This window comes from Lissotriton helveticus, chromosome 11 (genome assembly GCF_964261635.1).
Source record: "Lissotriton helveticus chromosome 11, aLisHel1.1, whole genome shotgun sequence".
In the NCBI taxonomy this organism is placed as follows: domain Eukaryota; kingdom Metazoa; phylum Chordata; class Amphibia; order Caudata; family Salamandridae; genus Lissotriton; species Lissotriton helveticus.
In genome coordinates this window covers 1066318712-1066337187 of record NC_136072.1, presented here as the reverse complement: position 1 = coordinate 1066337187, position 18476 = coordinate 1066318712, and the positions used below count along the sequence as shown (strand labels likewise).

General features: G+C 47.4%; 1 protein-coding gene across 4 annotated transcripts in view; it reads right to left on the bottom strand.

Moving 5' to 3' along the window:
- Positions 1-18476, bottom strand: part of GTF2H3 (general transcription factor IIH subunit 3) — a 99667-nt gene that overhangs the window by 70439 nt on the left and 10752 nt on the right. For all 4 annotated transcript variants that reach the window (XM_078667617.1, XM_078667618.1, XM_078667619.1 and 1 more), the window contains exon 2: positions 4078-4157. Coding sequence is in view for 2 of the 4 variants with exons in the window: in XM_078667619.1 (XP_078523745.1) it covers positions 4078-4157 (80 nt within the window). In the remaining 2 variants the exon portion in view is untranslated. The remainder of the gene's footprint in view (positions 1-4077; positions 4158-18476) is intronic.

Below are 18476 nucleotides of genomic sequence, written 5' to 3'. Positions count from 1 at the left end.
TGTAAGGGCATCATTAAACGGAAGCGGAGGCTCCGAAAAGCTCGCCGCCGGCTGAAGCACTTCTGTCAGGAGGTTAGTCCTGACTGCCATGGTTGGGAGTTTGAGGTTGAGAGCCTCGGCTGCCCTATGCAACACCACTGCGTACGAAGTTCCCCTCTCCGTAGCACGGTAGGAGGAGACAACATGCCAAGGTCAGGGGAGGTGTCCAGACCACTGGCATTCCCCAGTTCCTCTCTCCAGTCCGGTGTACTGTCCAACTGGTCAGTCAGAGTGTCACCTGACCCCTCCCAGTCCTCCTCCTCATCCTCATCCTCGGGGTGCCAATCAGGTTGAAAAGGGACCGCAGGAGTGATCTGGGGCACAAACATTCCTCTTGGCGCCAGGTCCGGCATCGGGCGACGCCGGTCTGGCTCCGGGTCCACGACCGGAGGGCCAACCGGCGACGAATGCCGTAAGCGGAGTCGACTCTTTGGGCTCTGCACGCGGAGCCGGGGGAGGGGCACCACCGGCATCCGTTGTCGGGTCGGCCGACCAACTCGGAGAAGGCGAAGAGCAATGATGCTTCTTCGACTTCTTCTTATGCTTCGACTTACACGGCCCAGAGTGCGAAGACTTCAATGACTTGGACGAATGGTGGTGGCTCTGCGACCGGTCCCTCGCGACCGGGACCTCGAATGGCGTGGAGCCAACTGGCGACGCTCAAGTAGCTTTCGGCACCGCTCCCGCAAAGCCTTCGGTGTCATCAACCGGCAGTCGGAGCACGACTTGGGGTCGTGGTCGCCCATATGCAAAAGAGGCACACGCGGTGCGAATCCGTCACCGACATCAGTCGGTTACAGGAACTGCATGCTTCGAAGCCGGGCATCCCTCAGGCACCAGGATTCGATGGATGCAAAAAAGACGTTGACAAAAAGTCAGTCAAAAAGTGACTGGAGGTACCGCTCTTCCGGGATCTGCGCTGGCAGGCGGGGAAAAAGAAAGAACGGACGTCAGAGCGTGAGTGCGGCGTCTAAGTAGCTGCTGCGACGTCATCCCGGCGACAGGATGCCAACGACAAACGCAGGGCCGACCGACACCACCTTCTGACATGCAGAGGTACTGCTGATAAAAATCTTTCCGGATCAAGTCTGACGCCTGGGGGTAATTCTAAGGTAAGGAATCTATAACGAACGTGTTTCTTTCAGATAAGTGTTTCAGTGATGTCCAACATTATAAAAACGTCTTACCAGTACTTTAAGAGTGCAAGGCACATTCAGAAACAGAGCATAAAATCTGTTGTGCAATTGTGACGCCTTGTACATCTAAGGTGCATACCTAATCCGAATGAGTAATGTTGCACAGTGTACCTTCCAAGGGAATTAAAAATGTAGGAGTTGGTTTTCGAATTTTACTGGTATGCACTTTAGTATGTTCACACCAGAATGCCCACGAATATTCTCTTTGTTGGCAGTACAGATCTTTTTTCCTATAATGTTTGCACAACGTCCACCTTTAGGTGCATTAGATTCATATCTTATTTTACTGTCAGAGTAAAGGAAATGGATCTAGGTAAGCCCTACCTTTTTGGCATTAGGTTCGCAGTATGTGGTATACTCATGCTGCGTGCCAATGACAGGCCCTATGAGTCCAAGGGCAGTAACTTCGTGTTTGGTGCTAAGTGGTGGCATTTCCAGTTAGTGTATGACACTGTAACAATGCATACCTTTAGTCTGAGTAAGAGGCGTATTAGCAACCAAAAAAAAAAAAAAAAAGGGGGGGAGGGCGCTCACTGCCTTTTATGCAAGAACACACTACGCACAGATGCATTGTGGTAAATACAGTGCATAAAAACACTCACTTCAGTTGAAAGTCTTTACAGTGCTGTTGCCGCGTCTTCCTCCATTCTCCCCCCCCCCCCTTTTTTAGGTCGAGCCTAGCGCAGCGAGCATGCACTGCTCTATGGGAGGCTTCTTGTGAGCACTCCAAACTTCCACGAAACTTCTCCGTGTGGGTGTTACTCCGCCCACATATTTGATTGGCTTTTGCATATAGCTTGCAATAATGAAAGCATATTATAATTCAGTAGCAGCTCACTAACATTATTGCTTATAATCTCGGAGACCTACTGCAATTTATGATATGTAAGGTCCTGTTTTGATTTAAAAGAGACTGTTTTTATGGCTGTCAAAGGGGGTTGATAAACAAACACTTCTCTGCCATATGTCTGCAATAGACTCCAATAAATCACCCACACTGAAAAGAAATTAAAGGGAAACCAATTTTTAAAAAGTCGGTTAAGAATTATTTAGGGTCATCAGAGCAAAAGCAAAGCTTGCTCCATCAGGCTGGTACCCTGGGCCCACTTTGCCCATGCCTTAAAACGCCTCTGCTTGCAACGACATTATAATTTTTGTTGGTTTTCCTATTATTATTTAGATGCTGAGCTGCGGTGTTGGGGACCTGGATGTTTAGCCCCAGCTCCTAGTAACTGATCTGAAAATGTGTGATTCTGAGAAGATCATTTACTTTCCCTGTGCTAAAAATTGAAAATATGTGGAATGTGATACAATTATAAACAATGTAATTGAAATGTGAAAATGCACACTTAATACACATGACCTACTACCGTCTCTGAACACTCATGATACACAACACTCTGTTACCCAACATCTAGGGTTCTGCTGTATTGCTATCCATACGTGCATAGTTATTTTTATCATTGTTGTTGTTTTATTGTTGCCGCTACTATATTATAACACTTTATTATAACTTTTCAACATGCTGCATTGCAGCTACAATGCTCTACAACATAGCTTTAATACATTGCCACAGCCAATATCTCTGGCTAAACCGTTAAGGTCCCAAACGCGCAACCTATTGCTATGCCAATGCTTGTTTAAATTGATGACTCTCTTCAGTGGGACAGTTGAAGCAAAACAGGAGCAGAATGTCATCAGCATATGACACAGTCCAGGCCAAAAGGGTTGACGAGATGAATCGAAGGCTGTATAGCAATACCAAATGGAATCAGAGATAATGAGGAGCACTGAGGAACTCCACATTTCACCTCGGTCACTTTCGACCTGAAAGGTATCACTGATAACGAATGGAAGAGAACCAACCAAATGCAGTGCCTGAACGGCATATATCCGTCAAGCTGTAATGATGATAACATGATCCCTTGTTTCAAATATCGCCAAGGGGTCCAGAAGGATCAGACCTGCCAGGTGTCCTCCGTCCACGTTCAATCTTAGCATTTTATAATCTGTTTTGTCACATTGATCCTCTCTAGATTTGAAGGCTTCCCACTTCTCCAAACAGCTGAATATCATCGTAAGTTTCCTACTTCTGTTATGGGGGGAAGTGAGAATGATAACACGCAATGGAATAGTTTGTCAGAGGGCTCGCTCACTGTTCACCAAATGGCAGTCTTGTTGCACTCGCTACTGTGTTTCCCATAACTTCCTGATCGGAGGCAACCATGTCTGAGAGCCTAGGGAGTCTGCCCCTCCCACAGTCCATTGGGGCCGTGGCAGATCATGTGCCACTGTCCACGAGGCTTCCAGCTCCACTGCTCATTGCCAGAGGAGTTCTGGGCCTTCTGCTTCTTTTTGGTATTCCATAATTCACAAGAGTCGTTTCAGCTGCCTGTGGCAGAGGCAACCAGTGGGTCTCGATCACTGGCACAGGTAACACCTCAGGTTCACCACTGGCCCTTGTTGCCACTGGGCCTTTGAGGTGTTGGTCAGCTAGGCCACCCCATCTACCTCAGCTTCTCACGTGGTTTCTTCCTCTCGTCAGGTCCCATTGCAAAGTTTGAGTCTTAAAGTGTAACGATCCAACTGGATTCCGGTCTGTCCGAGTTACTGCATGCATGGTCAAGATATTTCACTGGAATCACATGTCAGAGTTCAGAGCCTCCGCTTCAAGCGGCCATCTTGGATGGCAGTTTGCCATGCCCCCCCAAAAAGACAGTAAAAAATTATCTTTCAGTATATAACTTTACAATGTTATGATTTTAAGGCACTGGCAGTCTAAAATGACAGTGGGCAGCAAAAGAAACTACATTTCTACACAATGTTTGTAGGATTTACTTACCTCAGACTGTGCAAGACCTTGCTGACCCCACCAAATGGGATTGACATCAACGACGATGACTAATAGATTTATTTCTTCCTCTGAAAATAATGACACAATAATTATTAGATATAAAAAAAACGTAATTCACTCTCATCCCCTAACGTAACCCTTCAGTAATCAAATTAAAGTGTGCAATTGTGACAGTCATTAATTTGTAGGCTTGTTTTTGCACATTTTAATTCTTGGTCCTAATACCACGTAGCAACGGTCTTCTCAAATGAAGCTCCTGCGTCTGGCTTGGAATTTATGTGAGTTCCTGTGCTTGTGCTGCCTAATTCCTTATGTTGACAACCTGTATTCAAGTGTTTGCATGATTTGGCATCATATATACCAACTGTAAATATGAAGACAGAGACACAGAAAATGAAATAGCAAAATAAAAAATATAGCAGAAACATATTTTAAACGAAAGTAAGGTGGGAGAGAAGAGGAGGGTCTGAAATCAAAGATTGTGTGCTCGATACTGCTTTCCGTGAACCATGGGTCCAAGAAGACATTCTTATATGCTTTAGTGTGAAGAAGTTGCTGAAATATGTGTAAGTAAGATATTATAGGAAAGCTGAGATGGTGATATGGGAGAGGAGATTAAAACTAAAGTACAGTGAATTCAGAGGCGGTGAGTGGACGTCAACCATGAGGGAATGTGGTAAATGATTGGTTTGTGTTTTAGCAACATATACTCAGGGCGGTTTCACTCTTCATAAATATAGATCTAGGGTGTCGGAGTTGTTTCCCATCATATACTATGTTAAAATTTTGAAGTAGAAGGTTGACACTTTACCTGACAAAGCAGGTTCAAATAAAATATTGATAGAAAACAGCAAACAGTTAGTACAAGTCTACATGCAAGAATGTATAATGGGTGATATTTAAAAACAAATTATCAGAATCAAGTTCAACAAGTTACAGAAAGAAAGATATGTGGAATCTGCACCCCCATCTTTCTTTCATTGCTGAAAGACTGTCACAGATGGAGACATATTCTGGCAGCAGTTCTCCAGGTAAGACATTTATCAGCCAACTGCATTCCACTTGCTGTAGTCAGGGCCATTTTCAAGTAAAGTGAAGAAAAAATGAAACGGGCTTACCCACTTCTGTTTCTGTCTGTGATCAGGTAGTCGAGTTTGTGAAAGGTCATACAGATGATGCACCAACATTAGGAGACATGAAGACCTGTTGTCTGCAGAGGATGTATTAGCTTCCTGTATGTCTATTGGGGAAGGAAAACTATAGCAAGCTTCTTAATACAAAAAAAAGAACTAATTAATTCTAGGTGTGATTACAAATTAATTATAAAAAATTGTGCAAATCACCCACTACAAATGTAGAAAAATATTTTCATTTTATTCATTTTGTGCTTTTTTAAGATAGTTCATAAATTCATTGATCATTCATATATTGCTTTTTTATATCTATATCTGATGTAAAAAGCACTATATGAATGATCAATGAATTATCTTAAAAAGCACAAAATGAATAAAATGGAAATATTTTTCTACATTTGTAGTGGGTGATTTGCACAATTCTTTATAATTGATTTGTAATCAAACCAAGAATTCGTTTTTTTTTTTTTTTTTTTTTTTATTATTAAGAAGCTTGCTATAGTTTTCCTTCCTCAATAGTTATTTTTCCCTACGCATGGCAAGTATATTTGTTCTGTAGGGGTCCCCTTATCTTCCTAAAGAAAAAATTAGTTTCCTGTATGCCAAGAAGTTTACAGGTTTTACTTAATAAATTGGTACATAGTCCTCACCATACAGGAGGAACGCGGCAGACTTCCGTGCCTTGATGTAGAAGCGAGAGCTGTGGTGGCTCGAAAATGACGGAGAAAACTTTGGGCTGCTGTTTAGTCCAGTGAGTAGGACCTGGTCGAAGGAGGATGAAGGGAGGAGCGGCAGGAGCTGCAGGATCTGCGGGAGCTTCGTATCTGCTTCGTACCGGCCTGCTTCTCGGCTCAGTGCTGCTGCCAGTCCACTTCTCTAGCCTCTCCTCAACGACCCTGAGCTCCGGGAGAGTGGGTGGGGGCCTGAGCTGACCGGACAGAGCTCTGCCACACTCCAGAGTGTGGCTACCTTCAGCCGGTGACCACTGAGAGCGTGCCCCATGTAGACGCAGAGGTGGCACGGTTAGTCCCGGGTGCGGCTGCGTCCACCTGCAGGGCCTCACTCGCCTTGGTCCACAAAATTGCCGCCACAGGACTTGCCGTCTCTTTCCACCAGTTCTAGCCCTGGCTGCCTCCCCAGCCTTGACCCCCTTACCAGCGCCAATAACCCTTGCCTGGGCCTGCTGCAGGAGGGGAGCAGAGGACATCCCCCCTTCGCTTGGGCCCTCCAGCTCGCCCGGCGTTCTACCCAAGGGGGCCAAGGCAAGTCCAGGCCAGCAGCTCCAGGACACCAGATTCGGGACCTAGGATCCAGGACTTGCTTTAAGAGCTGCAAGCTCACAGGAGACTGAGGTAGGTGAGCATAGCGTATCAGAGCTCAACCAAGAATCCAGCGAGAGCTATGCAGAAAGGGGACTTGGGGGGCTACGACCAAGCACTCCACCTGTCTTTGCCTCCCTCCCCCCCACCTGCCCCCCGCCACCGTTATTACGCCAGAGCCAGGATCATCCAGCCATTGTGCAAACCACGTAGCCAGTCTCTACAACTCAGATGGCCCAGTCCAGGCAGCCTCAAAGAGCCGGAGACTGGCCTTATCAGCCTCCTGGAGGAAACAGCAGCGTTCTATTACGCTCCAGTAGCATGGCCAAAAGAGATATCTGGCCAGAAGCACAGCCAGAAAGAGGCAAACAGACTAGGTCTGTGAGAGCCTCTAGGTGCCATTTAAGCACAGCTACTAATTCAACCTGCAACGGAAACGGATAGCCTTCGGAGTAAGAGCTCACCGAAGGAGGGACCGCTCGTCACGCTCCCGCTCCATCCCCCCTGGGGGAGAATCCAAAGCTACTTCCAAAAGATCTCACAAACAATGTACCCCAGCCCCAACCTAGCGAAAAGCACAACAGAAACAACAACAAGACACTCTCTATCCCTACCCAAGATATTTTCACTGAGCCCAGAGCTGCTCAAGCTCACGAGGGGTAAACTAAGAAGATCAAACTCCCAACTCACACTTGGTTGCGCAAAATGACCTTATCCCAATAACAGTGCAAAATTACACAGGTCACTCATTACAGGGAACTGTTGCTCAACCAACCCCTCCAACCACCTCGGAGACATGATCTCTACAAATGGAGCAAATCCGACGGAGCACACCAGATCCCGAACAGGGGCCTCTATCAGAGGCATTTTTAACATCTCTAGAAGCCCAAATAGATGCTCAAGATGGAAGCATCCTTGGCCCAAGCGCCTCTAATCGTGCGAGCAACAACCACAAATTATTACCGCAGCACCAATCGCATGAAGGAGGCTGTGGACAAGCTAACCGAGCAAGTTCAGCAATTAATGGACAAACAAACAGAGCTCATTACCAGAAATGTTGTGTGCCCTACTAGACAACGTAAAGAAGAGTTGCTCAGGAAGATATCGCAGCTGCGGCAATTCATTCGGTAATCCCTTGCGCAATGAAAACATGACTGCAATTGCCAACGCGTGAGCTCTAGACAGCAAGCCGCTAACTTTCACACCTCAGTGGAACCCGCTCTCCCCCGAAGAGCAAAAGAGAAACTGAGAAAACTCTCGAAAAAACGGCGCCAACAAAAAAAGGCATCCAGTGGTAACAGGCTTAGGTTCCAGAACGAATTAGGCAACAAATTAAACGCTAATAATTCAGTAGCAAAAGACACAGGGACTTGCAACCAGAAAAAGCAACCACTTCCCAAACCAGAAGATATACAGGGCGCCCAAATACCGCCAAATACAAATAAACTCTAAACACTGCACCTTATGCGAACTGCCGCCGATTAGCCCACTAACAACGGACACGCCATGGCACATGGGAGAAAAGCCACTTGCTCACCAGTCCAGCACAGGAAACTTGATAACTAACCAGTATGAATATTACCATCCCAGCTTGTGCCTGAGTACCGCCCAAACCACGGCTCCCGGCCTCTCCTCAAGCGTGGTAAAGACCAGCCTCATCACCCGAAGTACAAACCAACTCCAACCTGTCACCCACTTCCGCAGGCACATCGACTATCCATACTGAACCTCCTCGGGGAACCCTAAGTAACACCACGGCTGGCCACATGAGGAATTAAGCACAGGCGCAGGATAACTTGATAAGGGGGAGCATGAACAACCTGGATTTCACAAGACCCTTCTTACAGGGCCCAGTCCCCGAGAACGAACAAACATCTAGCCCACCACAACCCAGCAAATTTCCAGCAGAGAATAAGGACACACAGGGGTACAGTCGTAGCCCCAGAATTATATACATGGATGGTTCGGCAACAACCAAACGTCCAGGGCCACAGTACTCAGGGACTTCAAGCAAGCATGTCCGTCCGAAAATGAAAGCCCAGTACTCTGAAGCACCAACACATCACTGCCCTAAACGTGCTGGGCGCAAGGGGGCAGAAAACCCCAAGGCCGGCTTTATCATCTCCCATTACACTTCTAGCGGATATCTTGAACAGAGGGAACCTTCTAAGATTATTCCAACAAATACCATCTCTGAACCATCTTACCTCAGCAGATCCTCAATCGGTAAAATTCGTCCATATCCCTTGGACAAGGGCAACCAAATCCACAATTAACAACTGGGACTCAATAGCAATTAGAGACGCCATTCTCAAAGAGGCCCCTACTTTTGAGGGATGGGGCATCGAGTTAGAGCCTGCTCGGCCACGGAAATATCCTCACGTTCTAATGGAGGTCCACAGAACCCCCCTAGAGGAAGCATGCTGAAGGGAGCTTGGGGTGCGACTAATGACTGGCTAGTATGGTCTTAACTGGCATCTAGCCCCCTAATAGTCAACCGTGGCACCAAGAACCCTAAAGAGCTGCCTCAGACATATTTGAAAAATTTTGCTCCCCGTGGAACACTCAGCTAAGGAGAGCCCTGCCCGCCACAGAAATAAATAAACCAGCATTCGCTCTGCCTTTCATCTCATATACTATCTGGAACAAGCATTTGCAATGCAATAGGTCTCGCAGCATTAAAGTTTGAGTTACTGGCATTGTAAATGACAATGCTTTGCATTAATTTTTTTTAATTTGCAATTGGTATATAAACATTGTTTGTAAGTAGTTAGCTGTTGCTTATGCTAAGCTAAGTTGGCAGTAATATAGAGTGCTAGTCTTGCTTGTTATAAGCATGCTGATTTAAAGCGCTCTGATACCTGCGGGTAAAGTTTGCGCTATATAAAAGTGAAAACGAATAAATAAATAAAAAACAGCCTACCTGTACCACGTCCGTTCTTGTGACAGAAGCATGCACAAAGAGAGAAGGGATAGAGGTGTGCACACACAAGGAAGCAGGGACGTGACACATGAAACAATGGAAGCGCAGAGGTAAGCATAAACGCGGGGCACGGGGAGGCAGAGGGATGCACACAAGAGAGGCTGAGAGGTGCAAGCTGGGATGGGGAGGCACATGGATGCGCACAGCACGAAAGAGACAGGGAGTGTACAGGTGCACAGAGGAATGAATAGAAAGTCGCAGAGGTGCACAGAGCGGGAGGCAGAGAGGAGTGCACACAAGCGAGGCTAAGAGGTGCAGCAAGAGGGGCAGATTCTTGCACATAGAGGTGAGGACACAGGGGTGTAAGGGTGCAAACGTCAACAATAGATGAGGAAAATTACACGGAGCCAGTTGGTTCCTGCAGCTACCATGTTGTATGATTTTAGTACCAGTGTCATTGTCCGCTTTTGTAGTGGGACGAACCGGTTTCTCTAGGTAAACGTAGAAAAATTAGATGCTATATACTGAACTAAACTGAACTGACCACAGCTGCGTTCATTTTATCTACAAAAAGACCATAACCCACAACCATCCTCAACCTACTCTACAAAGAAACTGGAACAAAATCACCATCGACCAGATCTCCTCATCGCTTCTTCAAAACCCCCCTACCCACTCTTCGAACGCCAACCAAGCAGCCATCAACCTCACTCAATGGCTAACCAACAGCGCTGACAACCTAGCACCCTTGAAAAAACGTCAAATCAAACTAGGCAGCAAAAACGCCCCCTGGTTCAACGAGGATCTCAAGAAATCCAAGAAACTCTGTCGCTCCCTTGTGAAGGCCTGGAAAAAAGACCCAAACACCAGCACCAGGGACGCCTTCAAAAACGCCAACCGCATACACCACCAAATGATCCGAACTGCCAAGAAAGCCGGATTCAAAGACCGACTAGACAACAACGCCCACAACAACAAGGAATTATTCAACATCGTCAAAGAGTTTACCAACCCCACTGCCAACTCTAACGACATCACTCCTTCTCAAACCCTTTGCAACTTCCTAGCTTCGTTCTTCCACGACAAAATCGCAGACATCCACAACAGCTTCCACAACCACCCCGGAAACCAACCCACCCAACCTTCTGCCGCTCCTTCACCCCCCTTGAACATCCTTAATGACTGGAACCCAATCTCCACTGAAGAGACCATCCGCCTGATGAACTCCATCCACTCAGGATCCCCCACAGACCCATGCCCTCACCACATCTTCAACAAAGCAGACACCATCATAGCACCACACCTCCAAGACGTCATCAACTGCTCCCTCAACTCCGCCACCTTCCCGGAAAGCTGGAAACACGCCGAACTCAGCGCCCTTCTGAAAAAACCTACAGCAGACCCCACCGAACTCAAAAACTACCGCCCCATCTCGCTCCTTCCATTCCCGGCCAAAGTCATCGAGAAAGCTGTCAACAACCAGCTCGCCGCCTTCCTCGAAACAAACAAATACCTTGACTCCTCACAGTCCGGCTTCCGAGCCAAACACAGCACTGAGACCACACTCATCGCAGCAACAGACGACATTCGAACTCTACTGGACAATGGAGACACAGTCGCCCTCATCCTCCTCGACCTCTCAGCAGCCTTCGACACAGTCTGCCATAGCACCTTATTACAACGCCTCAGAAACATTGGAATCCAAGGAAAAGCACTGGAATGGATCACCTCGTTCCTTGCCGGAAGAATTCAGAGAGTCCGCCTCCCACCATTCAAGTCAGAGGCCACTGAAGTCATTTGCGGCGTGCCACAAGGATCTTCACTCAGCCCCACCCTCTTCAACGTATACATGAGCCCCCTCGCGGCCATCGCACGCCAACACAACCTCAACATCATCTCCTACGCTGATGACACTCAACTGATCCTCTCACTCACCAAAGACCCTAACACCGCCAAAACAAACCTACATGAAGGAATGAAAGATGTAGCCGAGTGGATGAAGCACAGCCGTCTGAAACTGAACTCAGACAAAACAGAAGTCCTTATCTTAGGTACCTCCCCCTCCGCCTGGGACGACTCTTGGTGGCCAGAGGCCCTTGGAAAAGCACCCATCCCGACGGACCACGCACGGAACCTGGGCGTCATCCTGGACTCCTCACTATCGATGACCAGACAAGTCAACGCCGTCTCATCATCCTGCTTCAACATTCTCCGCATGCTCAAAAAAACATTTCGCTGGATCCCCACCGAAACTAGAAAAACGGTCACCCACGCACTGGTTACAAGCCGCCTGGACTACGGAAACACCCTATACGCCGGCACCACCGCAAAACTTCAGAAAAAACTCCAACGCATCCAGAACGCATCAGCCAGACTCATACTAGACATCCCGTGTAAAGACCACATTTCTGGCCACCTGAAAAACCTCCACTGGCTCCCCGTCAATAAGAGGATAACATTCCGCCTCCTAACCCACGCACACAAAGCACTGTACGAACTTGGAGCCGAATGCCTCAACACACGACTTTCCTTATACACCCCCCCCCCGCCAGCTACGTTCTTCCAACCAAGCCCTTGCTGTTGTACCTCGCATCAACAAAACCACCATGGGAGGAAGATCCTTCTCCTACCTGGCGGCTAAAACCTGGAACTCACTTCCCATTCACCTCACTCAGAACCACCTAGACTTCAGAAAGCAACTTAAAACATGGATATTCGACAAGTAATTCCCCACCCCTCCTCAAGCGCCTTGAGACCCGCTGGGTATGTAGCGCGCTATATAAATTAATTGAATTGAATTGAAAACTAGAAGTGTAGCTTATTTGGTTTATTAAATCCTACTTAAACTCTAAAGTGAATAATCATGCTTAACAACAATTTATATACAATTCAAGTCACAAAATTATCTTCATAGTGATCATACGTTAATTAAGCTTTATATACATAAACTTACATTGTATCAGCGTTGAACACGAGAATACAATGCTAGTGTAATTAAAAAAAAAAAAAAACTAATCGTGCCGTGCACACATTTTAAATGATGCACAGAAATTCAAATAAATAAAACGTTTTTAAAAAGTTACTATTATGTATGAAATTGAACACTGAAAAAAAAACGAGGTCCTTACTAATAATCATATTGGCTTTGCCAAGCCTTTTTAGCCATGCTGTACCGCTTCGAGTATGCTGTGCAGCATTCGCTATTTAAAAAGAAAAAAAGCATGACACAGCCGCTGTGTCATTTTGTAGGTAGGCACATGTCTTCAGCATGAATGCGCATGCCTACGAAATGACCTAGGCGTTTATTTCTTGTTATTTACCTATCCGAGATGGATCGGTAAATAAAAAAAAAAAGATTAAATAATGCTATGCCTTGCAGCCAAACGTTTACCTTAGAGTTTAGACCAACATCCTGAAGCAATGGGGAATAGAGGTGAGTGATGGTGGAGGGGAATAACTGGGGGTAGGGCGGCGGGTTGTTAGGGGGGCGGAGTTCACATAGAACTAATACGAGGGAGGGTGTGGAGATTAACGTGAAAGCAACATGGGGAGGGTGGGTGTAGGCCGTGGAGCGAAGCACAAGGAGAAGCACTACAGGAAGGGGGCCAAGCGACAGAGAGCAACATGGGAGATATTTACATTAGGAAGGGGAAAAAAAATTACGCGCAGCGTGCTATTTACAACAATTAATAATAATAATAACGTAATTTTATAAAGCGCGTCCCGGCGCTGGAGGCAAAAAAGCAGAACAAAGGCAGCGGCACCGTCTAGGCAGGAAACAAGAGGGTTTTGATGGCCTTACGGAAGGGGAACAGACCATCCAAATGGCGGACATGGGCAGGGAGGGAATTCCACAACCTAGCCGCCAAAAGGCAGAAAGACTTCCCCCCGGCTCTGGCCAGCTTCACACGGGGAACCACAGCCAACAACTGCTCCGAGGAGCGAAGTTGGCGGTTGGGAACATAAGGAGTCATTAAATTGGATAGAATCTCTGGAGAAGAAAATTTTAAAATCTTAAAAGTAAGACAGAGTGCTTTAAATTCCATCCTTTTTTGAACAGGCAACCAATGAAGTTGCCTGATGGCACCTGACACAGAACAGAATCTAGGGAGCTTGAGCAGGACCCGTGCCGCTGCGTTTTGGACTCTCTGCAGGCGGAGAACGTCCGCCTTGTTGGCCCCTAACAAGAGAGAATTCGCATAATCTATACGTGAGAGAATAGTAGCCTGAACTATCAGTTGGCGAGTGGCAGAGTCAAAGAATCCCAAAATGGGCCTAAGGCCACGTAGGAGACCAAAACAAATGCCAGCCGCCTTTTTAGTGTCATCCTGAAACCCAACAGTAGAATCAAGCCAGATCCCCAGGTTTTTTACAACTGGCTTGGGGGTTGGCGCGTTGCCCATGGAAGTAGGCCACCACTGTGAGCTCCAAAGGTCCTTGTTTTTGCCAACCAGCAATACTTCCGATTTGCTAGCATTTAATTGAAGACAATTTGAGGTCATCCACTCCGAAATTGCCTCGAGTCCAGTACGAAACTGCACCGGACCACAGACTCCGCCATCCGAGAGGGCAACCACCAATTGCGTGTCGTCGGCATATGACACTAAGGTCAAGCCGGCTTCACGCACCACTCTTGCCAGAGGCTGGACATAGATGTTAAACAAGCAGGGGCTCAAGGCAGAGCCCTGAGGGACCCCCTGCTTGCTAATATGGACATGCGAAAGAAAAGCGGGCGAAGTAACCTGGAACGTCCTGTCAGCAAGAAAGGAGCGAAACCAATCCAAAGCAAGGCCCACTACCCCTGCCTCCTCCAGCCTGCGTAGTAAGATCTGATGAGAGACAGTATCAAACGCGGCGCTGAGATCAAGCAAAATCAGCGCCGCTGTTTGACCCTTGTCTAGAATCGACCGCAGATGTTCACAAACTACCAAAAGCGCGGTCTCGGTACTATGGCCCGGGCAAAAGCCCGTCAGAGGGGTCCAAGGTGCTATTACTTTCCAGGAGGCACGCAGGAGTGTTATTAATGTGAGCCTCCGCTACTTTGGCGGCCCAAGGAAGGAGAGAAATCGGTCTAAAATTAACAGGGTTGGTGGGGGTCAAGAGAAGGTTTTTCAACAGGGGGACCACCCTGGCTGATTTCCAAGCAAGCGGAACAACCGCCGAAGAAAAAGAGGAGTTGATCATTTGACAAAGTGGAGTAAGAAGAACCGGAAGGCAGTCCCCGACAAGATCCGGCCGCATTGGATCCAAAGGGGAGCCAGACTTGACCCTACTACTTAGGGAAAGCATCTCCTCCTGGGTGATAGTAGGAATGACCGATAGTGTGTTAGTAGGCCGGAGAGCGGGGATAGCAAATTGCTCAACAGAACAGCCAGGGAAGGTTTTGCAGATGTTTTCCACTTTCCGGACAAAATATTCAGCCAGAGCTTCACATTGCTCGCTAGAGGTGAGCGCGTGGGCGGGGGGGATTTTTCCTACTTTTAAAATCATACAAAATTTTAAAATAATAATAATAATAATAAACTTCTTTATTCGGCTTATTCACAAAGGAAAAACCATAAAAGATACAGTTGATAATACACATTACATTTTTGCATGAATAAGAAAGAAAAAACACACAGTTTCAGTAAAATTCATACAAAGAACTAATAAAATAAAAGAGGATTAATTATAAAAAATTTCATCAGAAATCAACTCAGAAAATCGTTAATGAGGGCAGTTATAAGTTTTTCCTGTGCTTCATGATGCATTTTAGAAAGTTGCTCACAAAATAACAGACATTTTCAGTTTCCAACATTTGGAGTCTAAGAAAAGCGGGCCTGCATTGTCTCAGTCCCCAGCTCCTCAGTATTGGTAGTAACCAGATTTTTCTATGCGGTTGATGAAATTTGCAAAGCATAATCACATGTAGATTGGATTGTATTGATACGTCATCACACGGACAAGGTGGGAGAGTAGTTTCCCAACAGTTTTTCAATGGAAACGTAACCAATCTAAAACAAGCATTTACAATGCAATGGTTTCGCCTTTGGAAAAGTTAGAGCTATTGGCATTGTAAATGACAAAATTTGTATTTATGTGTTGGTTTTGAAAACATAAATAAATGGCATTGTCATTTACATTGCCATTAGCTTAATCTCGGCAGTCACTCTGCACTCCCTAGCTCTCCCTAGTCACTCTGCACTCCCTAGTCACTCTGCACTCCCTAGTCACTCTGCACACTCCCTACTCTGCACACTCCCTACTCTGCACACTCCCTACTCTGCACACTCCCTACTCTGCACACTCCCTACTCTGCACACTCCCTACTCTGCACACTCCCTACTCTGCACACTTCCTACTCTCCAGCCTTCCTACTCTCCAGCTATCTGTAAGTAGCTCTCCTGTGTGTTGCCCAGCCTACTCAATTTGAAGCTTTTGGTTGGGTGAATATGTGGAAACCAAAATAAAAACGTGTATTTGAGACAAAAATGTGTGTATTTTCAGAACTCATAAGCTGACAGCTGGAGTAAATGGTTGGCGTTCCAAAATATATTTAAAGCAGATGTTGGAGTGATAAATCGTGGGGCGATTGGGAGACATATTACTGACAGTTTTACGTTGATGATCAGGCATTGCAGCTATGCCGGTTATGTATTAGCTATGTAAAAGCGTTCCAAATTGACAATTTTTTTTTTTTTTACAGTACTGCTGGCAACCCTCTTGATGCATGGAATGGATCACTGTTGGTAAGCCTGCATAACGTGGCCCCTAAAGTAATCATATATGATGGGGTCACTGTGACAAAGTTGTTAATAGCTCACGATGATTTTCATTTAATAAAAGTAGGTCTTGCTACAGAATAGGTTGGAGGCCCCTGGAGCAAGAGTTTTCTCTTTTTTGGAGCAAGATGTTCTCGCTCTGTAGAGGCTGAGAGGTGCAATGTATACATCTTGGCATGCAATAACAGCAGCAGAGTGTAGGTAGGCCCCGCCGGGGCGAAGATTCAAAGAAGGTGACGCCCTTTAAGTGACGGCGAGTTGATTGGCGAGTATAAGGTTAGGGTGAGGCCTGCACATAAGGACGGAATGAGTTCAGATGAACGGGCCATATAGGCAGCGGCGGAATTGGTTGACCAGGGTCTAAAACATCACAGCGGCGCAGGGGTCAACATTACTAGTACCGTGAGTTGAGGTTCAAGTCCCTGTAATAGACGGAGGTTAATAAGAAGACAAGGCCACCTCCAGTTCAGACTGTAAGCGACCTGCCCCACCCTTCCGAGGGGCATCACTGGTTCAACCAGAGACCGACAGCCAAAATGGAACCTTGCTTTAAAAAAAAAATCAAAAAATGGTATACGAATACGTACTTTTTAAACTAAGATACCTGCAGTCACTTTGGTAAGCTTTTTACCGAAAATAAAACCGTTGGGCGACACTTCCCCTTTACTGTGTCAAGTGCCCTGTCACCACCGAGGGAAGTCTGCTCACCAGGAAAGCCTCAACAAGTCGCTAGAATTCCGGATTTGCATAAAATGTAGAGACGCTGCCCAGGAATAACTAGCTGCACTCAACTTTGAAAGGGCCTGTATGCAGACGATCATATTCCTAAAATAAACACGAGCAGACAGTTGACTGCACGCATTGAACTAGGAAATCCTGGCCGTCTCATGGGGGGGGGGGGGGTTACATTTATCGCATTTGATCAACTAGTAAAACGGGTTACACAGGAGTGGGCGTGCTCCAACTGGTGAAATGGCTCAGGGGGTTCGTCTAACTGCTGCATATCCATCAAGGGGCTAGCAGTAGAGATAATTACGAGGCCTTCACTTTACGGGTTCCAAACATAGTAAAACAGCACTTACCACTAACTAAGATGAATGTGTGTACTGCGGAGATGTGCCTCCACCACTAACCCGGGCACACCCAGGCCGCACCACGTGTCTCGAAACCGACCTCCTGCAACCCTTAAAGGGCTGGCAAGGCTCGGCGTCCGTTCTCCCCTACGTCAGGGCAAAGTGGAAGCCACCAGTGGAAAGGTCGAGGCCAGTACCCTCACCCCCCACTCGCCCGGCCCACCTCCCAATGTCTGCGGCGGTACAGCGGCCTACGAGGAGAGTGGACCTCCCAATGTCTGCGGCGGTACAGCGGCCTACGAGGAGAGTGGTCCAAGATCTGGGTCATCTCTGGGCCCCAGCGGACCCCACAGACAACCCCTAGCTCTGTAACGAAATAGAGAATACAAGAGTCACCACGGTGAATACTGCGTGCGTTCTCTTACCGGGTTAAGGATCGGGTGTAGGCTCCCGCGCACCCCGCTCTCTGGGGGTGAGGCCCGCTCTGTTGTTATGCTTCCGGAATGTGCTGAGTTGTGAGCGGCGGGTTAATTTCCTGGAATTACTCACTCCCTCAGAGAGATTCCTTCCATTCGAGGACACAGGGGGCGGGGGAGGGTGCGGGAGGGGGCGGGAGAGGACACAAACGGCGGGAGGGGGCGGGAGATCCATTCGAGGACACAGGGGGCGGGGGAGGGTGCGGGAGGGGGCGGGAGAGGACACAAACGGCGGGAGGGGGCGGGAGATCCATTCGAGGACACAGGGGGCGGGGGAGGGTGCGGGAGGGGGCGGGAGAGGACACAAACGGCGGGAGGGGAGCGGGAGAGGACACGGACGGCGGGAGGGGGCGGGAGAGGACACGGACGGCATTCACTTTCAGTGAAAGGGGAGGGAACGGAAAAAACGTAACTCCGCCCTGGGAAAAAATCTCCGGAACGCCCCCGAATCTGGTCCAGCCTTGATGGACAGATCCGGCACTCAATGGCTAGCCTCCATTTATGGAGCTAACCAATGAGAGCCGTGGGACGTTCCAGGAGTCCTTATTGACGACATAGGATTTCACCTGCGCTGAAGAGCTGCGCAGAGCGCAGCCTTCGGCAGGCGAAACCCAAAAAGTGTTTAGCCTGAATCTAGTTATTAACATTCTTTCGTATGTTGATAATTGAAGTGACAGATACGGATGGATGCCATGGGCTATT